The sequence below is a fragment of the Plectropomus leopardus genome, unplaced genomic scaffold (genome assembly GCF_008729295.1).
Source record: "Plectropomus leopardus isolate mb unplaced genomic scaffold, YSFRI_Pleo_2.0 unplaced_scaffold29171, whole genome shotgun sequence".
NCBI lineage: Eukaryota > Metazoa > Chordata > Actinopteri > Perciformes > Serranidae > Plectropomus > Plectropomus leopardus.
This window is the reverse complement of record NW_024631792.1, coordinates 1-14,786: the sequence shown is the minus strand read 5'-3', so window position 1 is coordinate 14,786 and position 14,786 is coordinate 1. Positions and strand designations below refer to the sequence as shown.

Sequence of the window (14,786 nt, the reverse complement as noted above, 5' to 3'; positions counted from 1 at the left end):
GTCCCTCTCATAAATAATGAACAGTCCCTAACACCACAATGATTTGATTGTATTTGCTCAGAGACGCATCACTTAATATCTCCCCCCTCTCTACTTCAGGCACTTCAGTGAGGCCGCATAACAGCAGCCAGCCGGCCAGTAATCTGTCAGCCAGACCACCCAAACGAACGAGGAAGCGGCGCGCTAACTTCCCCATGGAGAAACTGATGGAGCAGTTCCTGGAGCAGAGCGCGCAGGCGGAAGAAAACTTCTACCGGGTGGAGGAGCAGCGCCTGCAGGCGGAAGACCGCCGCAGGGAAGCCGAACACGCCAGGGAACTGCACATGCTTCAGATGCTCGGTCAGATGTTCTCCAGCATCTCCTCCGGCAGACCCGGCTCCGCAGCCTCTCCATCCAAAACTGCTCCCTCTGCCCGCGCTCCCGTGTTCTCCGGTGCCCCCCCGTCATGTGCACGTGGCCAGTTCAGTCACCTCAGGCACCCTTCACCCCAGACAGACTGTTGCACCCAACAAAGTCAGCTGCTGAACCCAGATCCACAGGCATTAGGTATTAGTTTCGGTGTCATGTGCAGCCTGGAGGTGGAAATTAAAGGCGAATCAGCTGTAATGTGAAGGCTCAGTGGAGGAGCTGTGACTCCAGGACTCTGTTTTTATTTAGTTAGGTGGTTTTAAATATATCTTTATTTCCAGCACACAACTATCTCTGTATTTGTTGTTTCTGTTGACAAAATGTTGTATATGTGGAAGGTAAAAACATAGATTAGACACCAGCTGAAGCCAAGTGAGTATTTCAGACTTTAAAACTGATGTTTTGTTTATTCCCTCAGTGTTTGAGCGATACTACAGTTTGGGGTCACACAGAGGCATGGATGATGACATCCTCTCACTAGTAAAGAGCGTAGTCCCTCCACTGACGTCCAAAAAGCACAAGGGACAGGATGGACGTATTGGGATCATTGGTGGATGCCAAGAGTATGTTACACAACTCGTCCTGAGTATAAATCACAAAACAAGAGTTTGATTTGTTATTCTGAAGAACAATTGTCCTAATTCTTTTCATCTCTACCCTCTAAAGCTATACTGGAGCGCCGTACTTTGCTGCCATCTCAGCACTGAAAGCGGTAAGCAGGGACAGATTTATCATTACTGTTACAAAGCCTGAAATGTCCAGCTCTTGTGCAGTAACGATGCCTTTGTCTCGTCCTCAGGGAGCTGACTTGTCTCATGTGTTCTGCACCAAAGATGCTGCAACTGTAATCAAATCATACAGCCCTGAGCTCATAGTTCACCCTGTTCTGTAAGTACAGACTGATTTGTTTCAAAGGGTTAACAGTAGTAGAGTGCAAGTGTCACATCCCACCGACAATAAACCAGACAAGCTCTTCTCCAGCTTTCAGCAAATATGCACAGAGTGCACAGGGGAAACTCGGATTATTTATGCTTAAAAATAGCTTTTGAATATTAGAGTATAACCGGGTGAGTCATAATTTGTGCATTCAAACACGTCTAACACGTGTGTGTCTTTGTTTGTGTGTGTGTGTGTGTATCAAGAGACAGTCCTAATGCAGTGGAAGAAATAGAAAAATGGCTCCCAAGACTTCACGGCCTTGTGGTGGGACCAGGTCTAGGGAGAGAAGAAGCGTTATTGAAAACAGCTAAGGCACGTGGAATATGTTCACTCCTCTTTGATTTAAAACAGTTTGTCAGGCCAGCTGCTTGTGCATGATCACAGAACTGAGCTAAACCGATTTTCTTTTAACAGTTTTTTTTAGATGGAATACAGTGATTAAGTAAAGCTGCACAACACAACTCTTCATGTCTGTGGCTCGCTGTGACTGATTATAGTGAAAATCAAAATTTAATGTCCCGAAAAACATGGCCTGTAGACTTGTGAGAATGTCAGAGAAATTAGAGAAAGATTTGATACTAGTGATTCAAAAAGTCTGTGAAAGAAGTCCATGAGCACTGCTGCGTACACTGGCGACACTGAATTTTAGCCCAGCTTTGATTAGACTGATGAATGTATGTATGTAAAGACTTAATTTCGTGGTGCCTCGACAGGACATTACTTAAATATGATGTATAATTAACATTATTGCTAGATAACACCGTTTTCTCTCTTTTAGGAGGTGATAGAGAAGTCTAAAGCAAGAGACATCCCTATAGTCATTGATGCAGTAAGTCTCAAATTCCAGCTGTTGAACAGATGGGTTCTTATTTGCAAAGCTGTGCACAATCGTGTTTGTGTGTGTTTGTGTGTGTGTGTGTCTTGTTTGTTTTCAATAGGACGGATTATGGCTAGTTACGCAGCAACCATCTGTTATTCAAGGGTACCAGAAGGGCATCCTCACACCGAACTTCATGGAGTTCACTCGACTGTACGAGGCGCTGGTGGGTCTTTCTGAGTTTATTCAGTCACAAGTCAATGGCGTGTAAAATGTAATCCTGTGTGTTAACAATAATAATAATAATCATAATCATAATAATCTTTATTTATGTAGAGTTTTTCAAGCTTAAGCACAAAGTTCTTCCCAAATACAAAGGTTTACAGATTAAACAAGATGTCAGAAACGCATGTAGCCCCTCCCCTGCCCCCTTATGACATAGCCAAAATTGAGAACATTAAAGCGCTATAATAAAATAGCAATGCATACTAAAACACACATCAACATCAAAAATGCAATTTAATAAATAGATAAATTAAACGTGGAAAAGAGAAATTAACCTCATTTAAGCAGACACAAAATTAAGATTAAAAGAAATACCCATATTTATAAGCACATAAGACACTAATAAAAGAAAATAATGTCATCTAAAACACGTTGAATGCCAATAAAAGAACAGTGTAAAGTATACAGCAGTACATAAAATAATAACATGGCAAAGCTAAAACACGACCACTATGAAATGCAAAGATAATACATTAAAGTTAGTGTGTGTGTGTGTGTGTGTGTGTGTGTGTGTGTGTGTTTGTGTTTTCTGTCTCAGCACCATGAGCCCATGGATGGCAGTGATCATCAACGCAGCGTCATGCAGCTCAGCGTAGCTATGGGCAACATCACTACGGTGCTAAAAGGAGAACAGGATCTCATTACAGATGGCAGTAAGGGTTAGTGTCCATCCTGTTCATTTTTAAAAACAATATTTAGGCGATCTTTCTAAGTTTTCTCTCGTGTAAATCACCGCTCCCATACCAGTTCTTGCAAACTGTGGAGCTCTTATGTGACATTGATTTCATGTTCTGATTTCTTGCTGGCAGTGATCTCATGCAGTGTTGAGGGCAGTGGGAGGAGATGTGGTGGACAGGGAGATCTTCTGTCTGGATCTATGGGAGTTTTGGCGCATTGGGCCCATGCTGCATCTGCAGCAGGAACGGTCAGAAGGTGAGGACATGATAACCTGTTTGTGCATTTTGTTTTAAAGCGAGTACATAGTGTATTTAAAGGACCATACTAGTAGTGTTTTTTTAGTGTTTAAAGGTATACTGTGCAGAATGGGCCGAGGTTGAAGCACAACCATACACAGAGCAGAGAAACCCAGTGGACAGGATTAAACGTGCTTTTGCTCAATTCACACAAAATCTGACAATGCAGCACTTTACTGCAAAGTTGCAGGTGCATTTATTTGTGTTTAGAACATAAACAGCATTAAACAATTAGAAAATAACTTCCTAAATGTCTTACGCGCTGGTTCGTCCTCTTAAAAACTGCTCACTCTCTTCTGCAGCTTTATTTTTGCTTTACTGCATTGTATTTCATAATATTGTATCTTTGTATTTGTGTTTTCTAGATAAAAAGGATTTTGAAAGAGGTCACAGTAATTGATAATAATCTCTTAGTTGCAGCACTAATGCATTGTTGTCACATGATAATGCAGTTAGGAATCAATCAGGAGTTAAAACACCAGTATGCGCTTTTAAAGTGTGATATAATATGTAGAAATAAATATGATAAGTATAGATTTACTTCTGTGTTTTCTAATCCATCATTTTCACCCTCCTCCAGTGTAAATCCTTCACTGGTTGCAGCGTTCGGGGCCTGTTCGCTTACAAGACAGTGCAACAGTCAAGCATTCCAGCGACACGGCAGGTCTACCACCACATCAGACATGATCCAGGAGATCGGCGCAGCCTTCAAAAAGCTATTTGAAAGCTGAAAACGGCCGACTGAAATCAAAAGTGTCATTTTAAAAGCTATACATACATACTCAGTTTTGCATTCTTTAAAACTGGTAATCAAGCCTGTGGGTGGGCTAGTTAAAATGTTCTCATCAAGCTGAATTTGAACAGAGTGGCGTGGACTGTCCTTTCAAACACGACACTAAAAATCTGGTGCAAAAAATACACACTGACTTGTTTGATGTGTATTGAATAAACCCTGTAAGAAAACCAACCAACACTGTCTTCCATTGCTCTGGTCTTATGATGAATGCATTTAAACCTGCTGAGGTGGCTAATTTTTTCACAGTCCAACAAAGAGACTGAGATAAATGGGGCTACAGTGAACCAGAAATCTGTTTGAATCTTGAAATAAATCATAAATAAGATTTTGTGTTAGTGACTTAAAAGAAATAGTTTTTGAAAGAACTTGTTGACAACGTCATGACAACTTTGAGGGCTATTCCAAGTGGTTCTTTAATTTTGGGCTCTGGTTTGTTTTATAAACATTAACAGATATTTCTTTGGTTAATTCTGTTGATATCCCTTGTGGGAAAACAGTTTCTCTCCATCCTGTAAAAATAAATAACCTTTTCATTCTCTTTCAGAGTGATCACGACTTAATGGAGTAACTTTGCAAAAAAATATTACTTGTACGAAAGTTTGGTCATTGCCCCATGATGATTTTCAAAACCTAAAATAAAATCAGCAAGGTTTCCTTTTAGGAAGCAAAGCATTTTCTGAAGAAATTTAAGGATGATATAGATTTTCTCTGGAAAAATATTGAAAGATGTTTCCAAATGTTATTGACATTGTATACAAAGACTTTGCATTATGTTATATGCAGGTTATGTTTAGATTCTTTGCCTATGATAGGAACTTTGAGGAAAAGGCATTATTAATCATAAATCATATGATTATTCTTTCCAAAAATTTAATACAGAGACAAAAAAATGGCCCTCTTCTTTTTCTTAAAAAAAAAAAAAGATTTCAAAAAGTACATGAATACTATTAAATTGTGTACCATTATAAAGGCCATAAAAATTGCAATGGCACATGTTAACTGTAAAGTATTTTAGGTTTGAACTTGATGAGAAAAGACACCTGTTTTCCATCAATGAGTCGTTTGCTAACTTTATTTGTGCTGTGATTCTTAATAGTAATATTATAATAGTAATAACCTTATTTATGTAGCACTTCTAAAAACAGTATACACAGTTCTTTGACAAACAAAGCAAAGCAGAGGCAATATAACACTAGAGGTCAGACAATAACGCCGATCAAAGTGATTAGAGGCAAAAAGATGTTCGAAAAATACAATGACAAAAATAAAAGCAGTAAACACGTAAGAATAATAAAAAGAATATGGATTGAGACAGAATAAAAATATATACTAAAAGACAAATTCTAAGATGACATAACATAAAAGCCTTCATAAAAGTTTTTTTATGCCTTCTTTTTTTAACCCATTTGTTATTATTTATTTAACCTGCACCCCCTAAAATATATGTTTAAATTTAATTTTTTTAATTTTGCACTGGTAATTGTCACTGTCAAAATGATTGACGTGAATTGTTAAATGCAATTAAAAAAAACAAAACACGGCAGTATACCTTTGTTTCCACGTGGGGTCAGTGTTTGACTTAAAGCATGGAAACAGTCATATTTATTACTGCACAACTATGCAGTACATAGAGATACTATACAAAGCAAGGGAAATCCTGGCGTTTGCTTAATATCACTGAATACATAAGATGATAATAAATAAGAAAGGCCTGAAATTAATGCTGAAAGACTAGGGAAAGTATATATTGTTGGATTAATACTCTTGTATTTGTGGTTGCTATAGCCGCTCCGTACATGCGCACATCTTAAACATTTGTTCAAGCGCTTTAGCTAACAGCTAAAGTATGATTTGCTACCATTAAACTAGGATAGCAAAGAAATGCCCCGCCTTACTCTACCTTACTCTGCCTCTGATTGGCTTACTTTGAGATTCTAACCCCTAATCTTAACAAATCGCAATCCTTTTGCCTAAACCTAACCAATCCAATCAACGTAGCTGACGAGTTCTAGCCAATCAGAGGGAGAGTGGGGCGGGTCTTTCCTTCGCTGTCCTAGGATTCGCAAGTGTGTCTGAACAGTGGTCCACTTTACACACGAGCTAGCGTTAGCAACGAGAGCAAGAGCAGCATCACAGAGTTAAAACGTTTGCTACAGAAAAAACTACAAATATCCACACAGGTGAGTTAATCTACGACATCCCTTGCCACCAACCAGATAAGTTTAGTAAAGCTTTGTTCATAGTTTTGCAGTGATTCATGTCGTGACTAGTTTAGTAACGTTATGCTAACGTAGCTAATTCGGCTAACAGTTACAGTGATCAAACATGAGATAAATAAGGCCGCCTAAAATGTCGAAATCGCTGCTTAAAACGTTTTTAATGATTTAACGTAACATGATTTGTCCGTGTAAACATTATCTGATTGATAAAGCTGTTCTGTGATTGTTTACGTTGTGGTTGAATGAAGTAGCTGTCTGTTAGCGTTAGTAAATAATTGTGTTTGTCATATAAGGGTATCGTTTCTGGAACTTTTAGCACCGTCAGACAGCTAGTAAAGCTATTTGAAGTCGCTAGTTAAATATTATAAATATTGTTTGCACTTTTTGGAGTTAGCTAGCCAACCTCAAACTTGCAAAGAGGAGAAAGTTCGTAGAGGTTATTTGACGTAGCAGGGTACGTTAATTGTAGTTTGCGTGAATTATTACGACTAAAATTTAACATTGGAGCTCAACTGCTTTTGATGGATTATCTAAGCTCAGCAGTGGACATGTTTGTGGTTGGTTTAATATTTATATATCACTTTATTTTACGCTAAGTCGTCGGGAAGTGTAACGTTAGCCACCTAGCTAATGTTATGCTACTGTTCAGTTTTGTTTGTTGGTTTTTGTAGAGGACAACCCGAGGTGCATTCATCAACAACTTAAAAATGATTACTGTATAATCTATCTGATTTAGCTGGTTTAGCAAGGCTGTTTGTAGTTACGTCCCTTTTGAACTGAGTTATTCGGCCCTAAACTAGTTAGCTCTCTGTTGGCAGACTCATAGTACACGTAGCAATTTTCAGGATGGCTGACTCCAGATCAGATGCCCCCTCCCCGTTTCACATTTGTTTACATTTACATTTATTATTCCGCACTGATTTTTTAATTTTTTTTTGTTAAATGCACGTTTATATTTATATGAGAGATGTCTGATGCAACGAAGACATTAAGAAAACATTTTTTACGGCATTTACAATTCATTCATTTGTTGTTTTTTTTCAGTTTGTATAGTAATATGCACCTTGCAGTCTGTATTATCCATAGCATAGTGTTCATTAGTCCTGCACTACTCGTTTGCAATACCTGCACTGTCAACCACCTAAATTAGCACTGCCATCATAACCTTATACACTGTAGCAACATCTCTGTGTGTTAGCCCTGGGACTACACTACAGTTTTACTGTGTGTCTGTGTGTGTTAGTTGTTATGTTCCTTTCTTATGTTATGGTCTCTATCCCCTTGTGAAGCTGTTTTTTGTATGTGTTTTTAAATAAGATACTGGTGCCTAAATTTTCTTTGGGATTAAGAAAGTATCTGTCTGTCTGTCTGTCACAACCAAGTATAACTAATGTTACCTGAACAAAGGAAGGACATTCTTCCAAAAAGCACCCAGTTTACTGATAACTCTATGCTTATCTGACTTTAATAACAAACCTAACTAGAATATAGATGCGTAGTTTAAATATACTTAAGCAAATACCTTTCTCTGTAGTTTATGAAGCTTACAGTCTGACATTTAAACAAAATTTGATACTCATCTCCCACATGATTGTCATTATAGAGGTTGCAGATTACCTAGTTTCTGTATAGCTCTTTATATCTTCCAGTGACTTAAGGAATTCTTGTTTTGCTTACTAGAAAATTACAAATAGCCTGTCTTTACTTTTGGTTTTCATGCCACAAATACTTTTCCAGTTTAAGCTTGTATTTTAATTCTACATATTTATCCCATGATGTCATACTTTTGAGCTAACATTGTAATAATGAGTTGCTGTTAACAGGTGCAGGAGTGTCCTGGGCTTAACAGGCATCCGCAATGTTGAATCCGGCCAATGGCGACCCAAGCCACGTTGTTGTGAATTATGTCGAGGAGTATTTGGATCTGGTGGAGTCTCTTCCTTTTGACTTGCAGAGGAGCGTGTCCCTCATGAAGGAGATTGATGCCAAATATCAAGGTAAAGAAACTGGACAGTGTGGAGACTGATGTGCAAGACACAAATCTCATTTCCTTTATTAACCAAAACACCACACTAAAGGGGTCACAAAAAGCATAATGTGAAACTTGGCCATGCTTCACTTTTTTGTGTCAAAACAAGTAATCCTTGGCTCGAATCTTCTGGATGATGTGAAACACAGATGTTTGCTGCCTCGCGTCCTGTTGCTCCAACTACAGATTGTACTTCTTATTTTTGAGCGCATGCCACCACGTACACTGACAGCTCACACAAAACTCTGAAAATGTAAAACTAGGTTGATCAAATGCGAATAATTCCTTGCTAAAAATGTAATACAATAACTTGTGGAAAGGTGGACACCATGCTGATTTTTTCTTACAAAGGTTGAAATATTTAGATTAAATAATAAAACTAAGCAGTGTTAATTAAATATGAACCGAGATTCTGTTAATGTGTTGCCTGTTTCTCTCTTCAGATGTTAATAGAAACATATTTTAGATTAGCTTTTAACTGTCATAAGTAAATGTTCATTACTGTGTCAGCTGTGTCAGCTGATCAGAACAGCCAGGCTTGCAGTGCATCACCCACCAATGACAGCGTTTACTGGTCAAGTGTGGCGCAATGCATTCTGGTAGTTGTACTTTTTCTGTCTCTTGAGCAGTGGTTAAAGCCACAGCCTGTTTTCTATGGTCGTGTACCGCACATTTCAAAATTATTTGCTTCTTTCCACTGCACAGACAGCCCGCTTTTATTAAAATGATTTACTGTTACCTTACTTGAAAATGTCAAATATTATAAACAAAAATGTAAATGTAGCTGTTAGTTTTTGGGATGTTTTATTCAGAGTACTATATAATTCTGTACTTGTCAGAGGGGAAAATGCTGGCAGTGTGTATTTGGTACACTTTGCACATTTTGCAACATAATTCTAGTGTAGCTTAGAGAGTGTTTGCAGTGATGAGGTAAGGCCAGTAATATCTTCATTGTCTTTGTGATTGTACACAACAGTTAACAGAACAGTTCCATACATATGAGGAGTAAGCTTATATTATACATGAATGCTTTTTACTAAACCAAGAAAATTAGCAGGTACTTTGAGTGTACTACCTGAACACTAATGAAATTACATAGTACATTGTAGACATGTTGCTATACGGTGCAAATACACAATAAACTGTAGCTGCATGTCTCAGCCCACAAGCTCTTGTCCCCTCTCACCACATCGAGCCTGGCTAACAGCTACCACTCTGCTCTGACAGCAGCGTCATTACCATCCCCCAAAGAAATCGCTCTCCTCCTGTCTTATCCACGTGGCATGCAGGATCTACGCTTAGGATGCACTTTTGATATTTGTTGACCACAGACTAAATTGACAAATTTGTCTCCAGAATGCTGGCAAATCTTTATGAGCTGCACAAAAACTTTGATATAGTATTGGTAATTGAGCCTTTATTTAATGCATGGTTACTGACGTATCTGAACCCAACAGCTACACTTTTGCCAGTTATTTAGGCGCAAAGCTAAAACTATTGCCATGCCAGCCCCCTTGTGCATTATGTTCACTCTTTATTCACCAAAGCACCCTTCGCACCACATAACGCAGTCAAGACAATGATCGAACATCACAATTCTTGAGTTGAAAGTTGACATTTATTTTGTGTGTACCTCTTGCAAGTTTGATGAAATTCAGTATTTTGATTCCCGCCTGAATTTCCCCCCTCAATTTTTACTCCGGCAGATGTTCTGAAGGAGCTTGATGATGCTTATGAACGGTATCGCCGGGAATCGGACTCACTTCAGCGGCGAAAGCTTCAGTTGTCCATTCAGAGGGCGCTGATTCGCAGTCAAGAGCTCGGAGATGAGAAAATACAGATTGCCGGTCAGATGGTATGTAAAGAAGGCCCTGCAGCTGCTCCAGTGGAGCTTCTCATTGGCAAACTTCCAGTGTGTGTGAAAGTGTGTGAGTACAAATAAGTGCTTTCCTAGAACATATGTGCGCAGAAAATCTACCCTGAGTAGAAAAAAAGAAAAACAATTTTTACAGACCCTGCTAAAAGGCATTTTGTATAAGGGTTTGCATTTTGCAAACTTTTGAATTTCACTGAAATTTGTACCAGGAAAAATGTCTTTAAACACTGGCTGAACTCCTCCAGTAAATGCTGTATAGTCTTATTATAGTTTCATATTAGGGTTACCAGAAACATAACACCATATTTACAAACTTTATCCTTTGACATATGATCGAGAGGAGATGCCTCTCTTATATATCAGATGTGTACAATGGACATTCTGGGTAATAATTTTAAGATAAATATACCTTTAATTTTTAAATCCTAGAGGCGTCGTTAAACCATTACATACCTGTGTCTAGTTATGTTGCTGCACCTCTGGTTATCAGGACAATGTTACAACACAAAATTGACATTGACATCTTTTCTGTGCGTTAATTTAAGCAAAATATGACTAACATACTGAAAAAAAAATCCCATTTAATTTTGTTTCCTGCAGATTGTTGACTTTATTTCACATACAAAATCATCAAAACATTGACTTATCTAAGGAGCATCAACAAATTATCACTTCATGTTCCACGAGGAGATATGTCAACGGTTAACAGTTAATTGGTTAACTATCAAGAATATTTGTTAGGTTTCTCACTCTGCACGTAGCTCCAGGCTAAAACTGTGTTCACACCACAAGCAACAACGCAGGAGTTCGACCAGCTGCATTATCGCAGACTGTTGAAGTGTTGCTCAAGAGCTAGTAAACGTAGTTGCTTCGTCACAGGCTTGTGTGTGTCTGCTACAAAGCACCTTGACTGAACATCATCTAAAGTTTGTTTTTGGTCAAACAATATCGGCATTTCTGATCAATGTCCGAGCCCAGTTTTAACGTCACATTTCGCCACCCCGTTTATCCATGTGCATCACACTGTACATAAAGCTAGTTTGATGTCGGCTAACCAGGGTATAGGAGGTGAGGCCAGCTCAGCTTTCATTTGTAGTGCATCGCGCCTCTGCATCAAGTTTCGGGTGTCAGTTTGTGACCAGCTTCTATTAAAGTAAACTGGTGCTGTGTCGCTCATAGTGTGAGAATAGCCTAAAGGCTGATTTACTGTCACTCAGTGAAAAATAGTTTTCATCTCCACTTCAGGGAAAGATTGCAGTCGTCTCCACGGTAACCAGAGACCTTGCATTTTATTTAATGTATAAGTGTCTTTCTCTGGTGTTCAGTGTAAACTGCAATGACAGTTGTTAAAAATCACACACATATCCTGCTGTCTGTGTGTTTTAAATTAAATTGAACCTGAGTCCCGAGGCTGGTCTATTTGAACGCTTCTGTGGCAGCAATAGCCAAAGCCGGAGGCATTATGTTTTCAAGTTGTCCGTCTGGCCACATAATATCTCAAGAATGCCTTGGGGAAATTTCTTCACATTTAGCACAGACATCCACTTGGACTTAAGGATGAACTAATTAGATTTTGGTTGTCAGAGGTCAAGGTCACGGTGGGTGTCGAGCTGTAGAATGAAAAGTCAACTAAAACTGAAATCCCCATTTCTAACCAAACAAGTTTAGTCGGCATCCCAGTTGTAACTTCGAAAGCATTTAGTCATCGACATGTACTCAAAACCAAAGCAGGCAGAACTTTACAGTTAAATGTTCTTTGTTTCAGGTGGAGTTGGTTGAGAACAGAACACGACAAATAGACTGGCACTCTGAACTCCTCCTTTCCTCTCAAGAAGTCCCAGAGAGTCACGTTCCCACAGCAACATCCATGACAACCACTGCAGCGTCCATGATGTCCTCGTCCTCAGCCACCGTCACTCCAGGCAAAACTGGCCACCACGACAAGAAGCGCGACGAGGTTACCCCAGGCTCAGGTGGCGGAGACAAGGCCGGAGGGAAACGCTCAAGGCGTCAGAAAAATGGAGACAATCGGGAAAGTTACGGCGGTCTCGATCACACCGAGGAACTGGGAGTGGGAGCGTCCCGGGAAAAGAGGGCCAAAACATCTTCCAAGAAAAAGAAAAGGTCAAAAGGAAAGTCTGAGCGAGAAGTGTCACCCCCAGACCTGCCCATCGATCCAGACGAGCCGACGTACTGCCTGTGTGAGCAGGTGTCTTACGGCGAGATGATTGGCTGTGACAACGATGAATGTCCCATTGAGTGGTTTCATTTCTCCTGCGTTGGGCTCCATCATAAGCCCAAAGGCAAGTGGTACTGCCCCAAGTGTCGGGGTGAGAACGAGAAGACCATGGACAAGGCCTTAGAGAGGGCCAAAAAGGAGAGGGCATACAACAGGTAGCTTGCTCTCTTTCTCCCAATGAACACTGTTTCGTTCAGATTTTGTCTTGTCTTTGTTTCTTTTTCTGTCAACACTGTTTAGCAAGAAGAATGAACTGATGAGAAGGGTGTAAATAGATATTTTTGTAACTGCCGCATACCTTAGAAAAAAGTTTCCTGCCTCCTGCTTGGGATCATTTGTAAAGGATGGACCCGGCACAGATTAACCTGCATGTAACTTACATCCCCTTTGTTTTCATCATGCATGCAACATCTCCCACACCAATATATATATATATGCTCAATTGACCAATAAACCATTTTCAAACTTTAAAGAATTTGATGTTTTTGACATCACAGTCAAATAATTATTACACTACATGCCATGAAGACCCCGGGCCTCATGCAAGAAACTTTATACAAACACATAGATTTTTGGGATTCACCAAAGCTTTCTTAAATTTGGCGAGTGGTCAAAAGCACTTGTACCGAGATAAGAGAAAAACATCTTATTTTTGCAAGTCCACAAATTGTTGTCAAACACAAGGAAAAGTACGTTTCATCTTTGAGCAACTTTTTAAAAGTGCATTAATATAATTTAATCAAATTTAGATGGGGTTTAAGAGGAATTATCATGACTCAATTATTAAATTTAAGAGGTAAAATGATACCACTATACTCAGTCTATTGATCCCAATGATTGTAATTTCAGTTGCTGTGTTTCCCTCTGCTGACCAGTGCTGGAATGTAACTGAGTACATTTACTCAAGTACAGTTCTTAAGTACAGATCTGAAGTTACTTTTGCGTTACTTGATTGTCGTGATCTTGCGCCACTTTCCACTTCTGCTCCGCTACACTTCAGTGAAATATTGTACATTTTACTCAACTTCTAGATAGCTACTTCACAAATTAAGATTTTTTTTCACACAAACCACAAATATTAAAATATACAAGTGCAGCTGAAAGAATTAGTCACTTAATTCAAAAATTAATTGGCAACTATTTCTTCCGTGTAAATCAGTCTTTGCACAAGGCACCAAAACCATCCCTTATGTAGTGTTTAGGGGGCGTTTCTTATTCTAATAGGTGATTTAAGATCAAGTGGGACTCTTCATTGAGCACACCCGGGTTAGAGCAAATCTGGGTGGTTAAGAGCGTTGTATCTGCATCTGGAGTTGACTTCTCTTATATTTCCTCTTACCAAAACAGTAAGAGAAAATATAAGAGAAATTTCAGAAAATGTTGCTGCATGAGGCCCACTATGTAGTATGTCATTCAAAAGTGATCGCATACATTTAGTCCAAAAACTCTTGTGATGATCTGGTGAGAAAAGAATAGAGATACAACATAATAATACTGCAACAGTGTTTCTGTAGCGTACTTTACAATGATATTTTTATGGCATACCATACCATGACTTTTAAGGGATATGCAGTCTATGACGTTTTTATGACTTACTATGCTAGAGCGTTGGATGGCGTATGATTCTATAACATTTTAATGACTATACTATGACTTTTATGAAAACCTATGACTTTTTTTCTGACATTGTATACTGTACTATGAGCTTTCTATGACATAATACACTGAGATTATGACGTGATATATGTTAACTTTTTTATGCTTTTTTGAACGAATGCTATACAATTAATTTTTACGCTATTTTGGAAGGATATTGGATATTTTTTAAGCTATTTCAGAGGAAACTGCTGTACAAAAAGCTTTTATGCAATTTTTTTTATTAACGCTTTACTGTGATTTTTTTAAAATTTATTTTGGACCACATTGTTATAAGATGACAGTTTAATGCTATTTCAGAAAAAAACCCATTAAGTTTTATGCTATTTTGGTTGACCTACTATACTACTACTACTACTACTACTACTACTACTACTACTACTACTACACAAGACTGTTTTGTTCTATTTTTGAAAACATGGTATACCATATGCTTCTTCTGACAACGTGCAATACTGACTGATGCAACATGACTTCATTGCAGTATTTCAGACGACATTTTATCTATTATGGCCCTTTTTGCAAGTTTCTAATGATGTGAGTGTTTT

General features: G+C 38.7%; 2 protein-coding genes across 3 annotated transcripts; both read left to right on the top strand.

Moving 5' to 3' along the window:
• Positions 1–42: 42 nt before the first annotated feature.
• On the top strand, positions 43–4,394 carry LOC121938324 (ATP-dependent (S)-NAD(P)H-hydrate dehydratase-like). The gene is made up of 10 exons (XM_042481589.1): positions 43–546; positions 827–971; positions 1,075–1,120; positions 1,208–1,296; positions 1,551–1,659; positions 2,126–2,176; positions 2,286–2,390; positions 2,988–3,108; positions 3,259–3,382; positions 4,004–4,394. Exons 1-10 carry the CDS (start codon positions 195–197, stop codon positions 4,152–4,154), a joined length of 1,293 nt encoding a protein of 430 aa, XP_042337523.1. The 5' UTR covers positions 43–194; the 3' UTR covers positions 4,155–4,394.
• A 1,897-nt stretch (positions 4,395–6,291) lies between these two features.
• LOC121938323 (inhibitor of growth protein 1-like) lies at positions 6,292–13,089 on the top strand. Of its 2 annotated transcripts, XM_042481586.1 has the most exons (4): positions 6,292–6,399; positions 8,262–8,435; positions 10,174–10,322; positions 12,109–13,088. In XM_042481586.1, exons 2-4 carry the CDS (start codon positions 8,297–8,299, stop codon positions 12,739–12,741), a joined length of 921 nt encoding a protein of 306 aa, XP_042337520.1. In that variant the 5' UTR covers positions 6,292–6,399; positions 8,262–8,296; the 3' UTR covers positions 12,742–13,088. The 2 variants fall into 2 exon arrangements, with proteins under 2 accessions (XP_042337520.1, XP_042337522.1); XM_042481588.1 differs by lacking the exon at positions 6,292–6,399 and having other exon boundaries at positions 8,291–8,435; positions 12,109–13,089.
• Positions 13,090–14,786: the final 1,697 nt, after the last annotated feature.

Excerpts from the sequence above, each read along its gene's own strand:
- LOC121938323 (XM_042481588.1), top strand. The coding sequence starts at position 8,297 with ATGTTGAATCCGGCCAATGGCGACCCAAGCCACGTTGTTGTGAATTAT. Across the intron at positions 8,436-10,173 it reads GATTGATGCCAAATATCAAG|ATGTTCTGAAGGAGCTTGAT; the intron begins GTAAAGAAACTG and ends TTACTCCGGCAG. Across the intron at positions 10,323-12,108 it reads TACAGATTGCCGGTCAGATG|GTGGAGTTGGTTGAGAACAG; the intron begins GTATGTAAAGAA and ends TCTTTGTTTCAG.
- LOC121938324 (XM_042481589.1), top strand. The coding sequence starts at position 195 with ATGGAGAAACTGATGGAGCAGTTCCTGGAGCAGAGCGCGCAGGCGGAA. Across the intron at positions 2,391-2,987 it reads CTCGACTGTACGAGGCGCTG|CACCATGAGCCCATGGATGG; the intron begins GTGGGTCTTTCT and ends TTTCTGTCTCAG. Across the intron at positions 3,383-4,003 it reads GCAGCAGGAACGGTCAGAAG|TGTAAATCCTTCACTGGTTG; the intron begins GTGAGGACATGA and ends ACCCTCCTCCAG.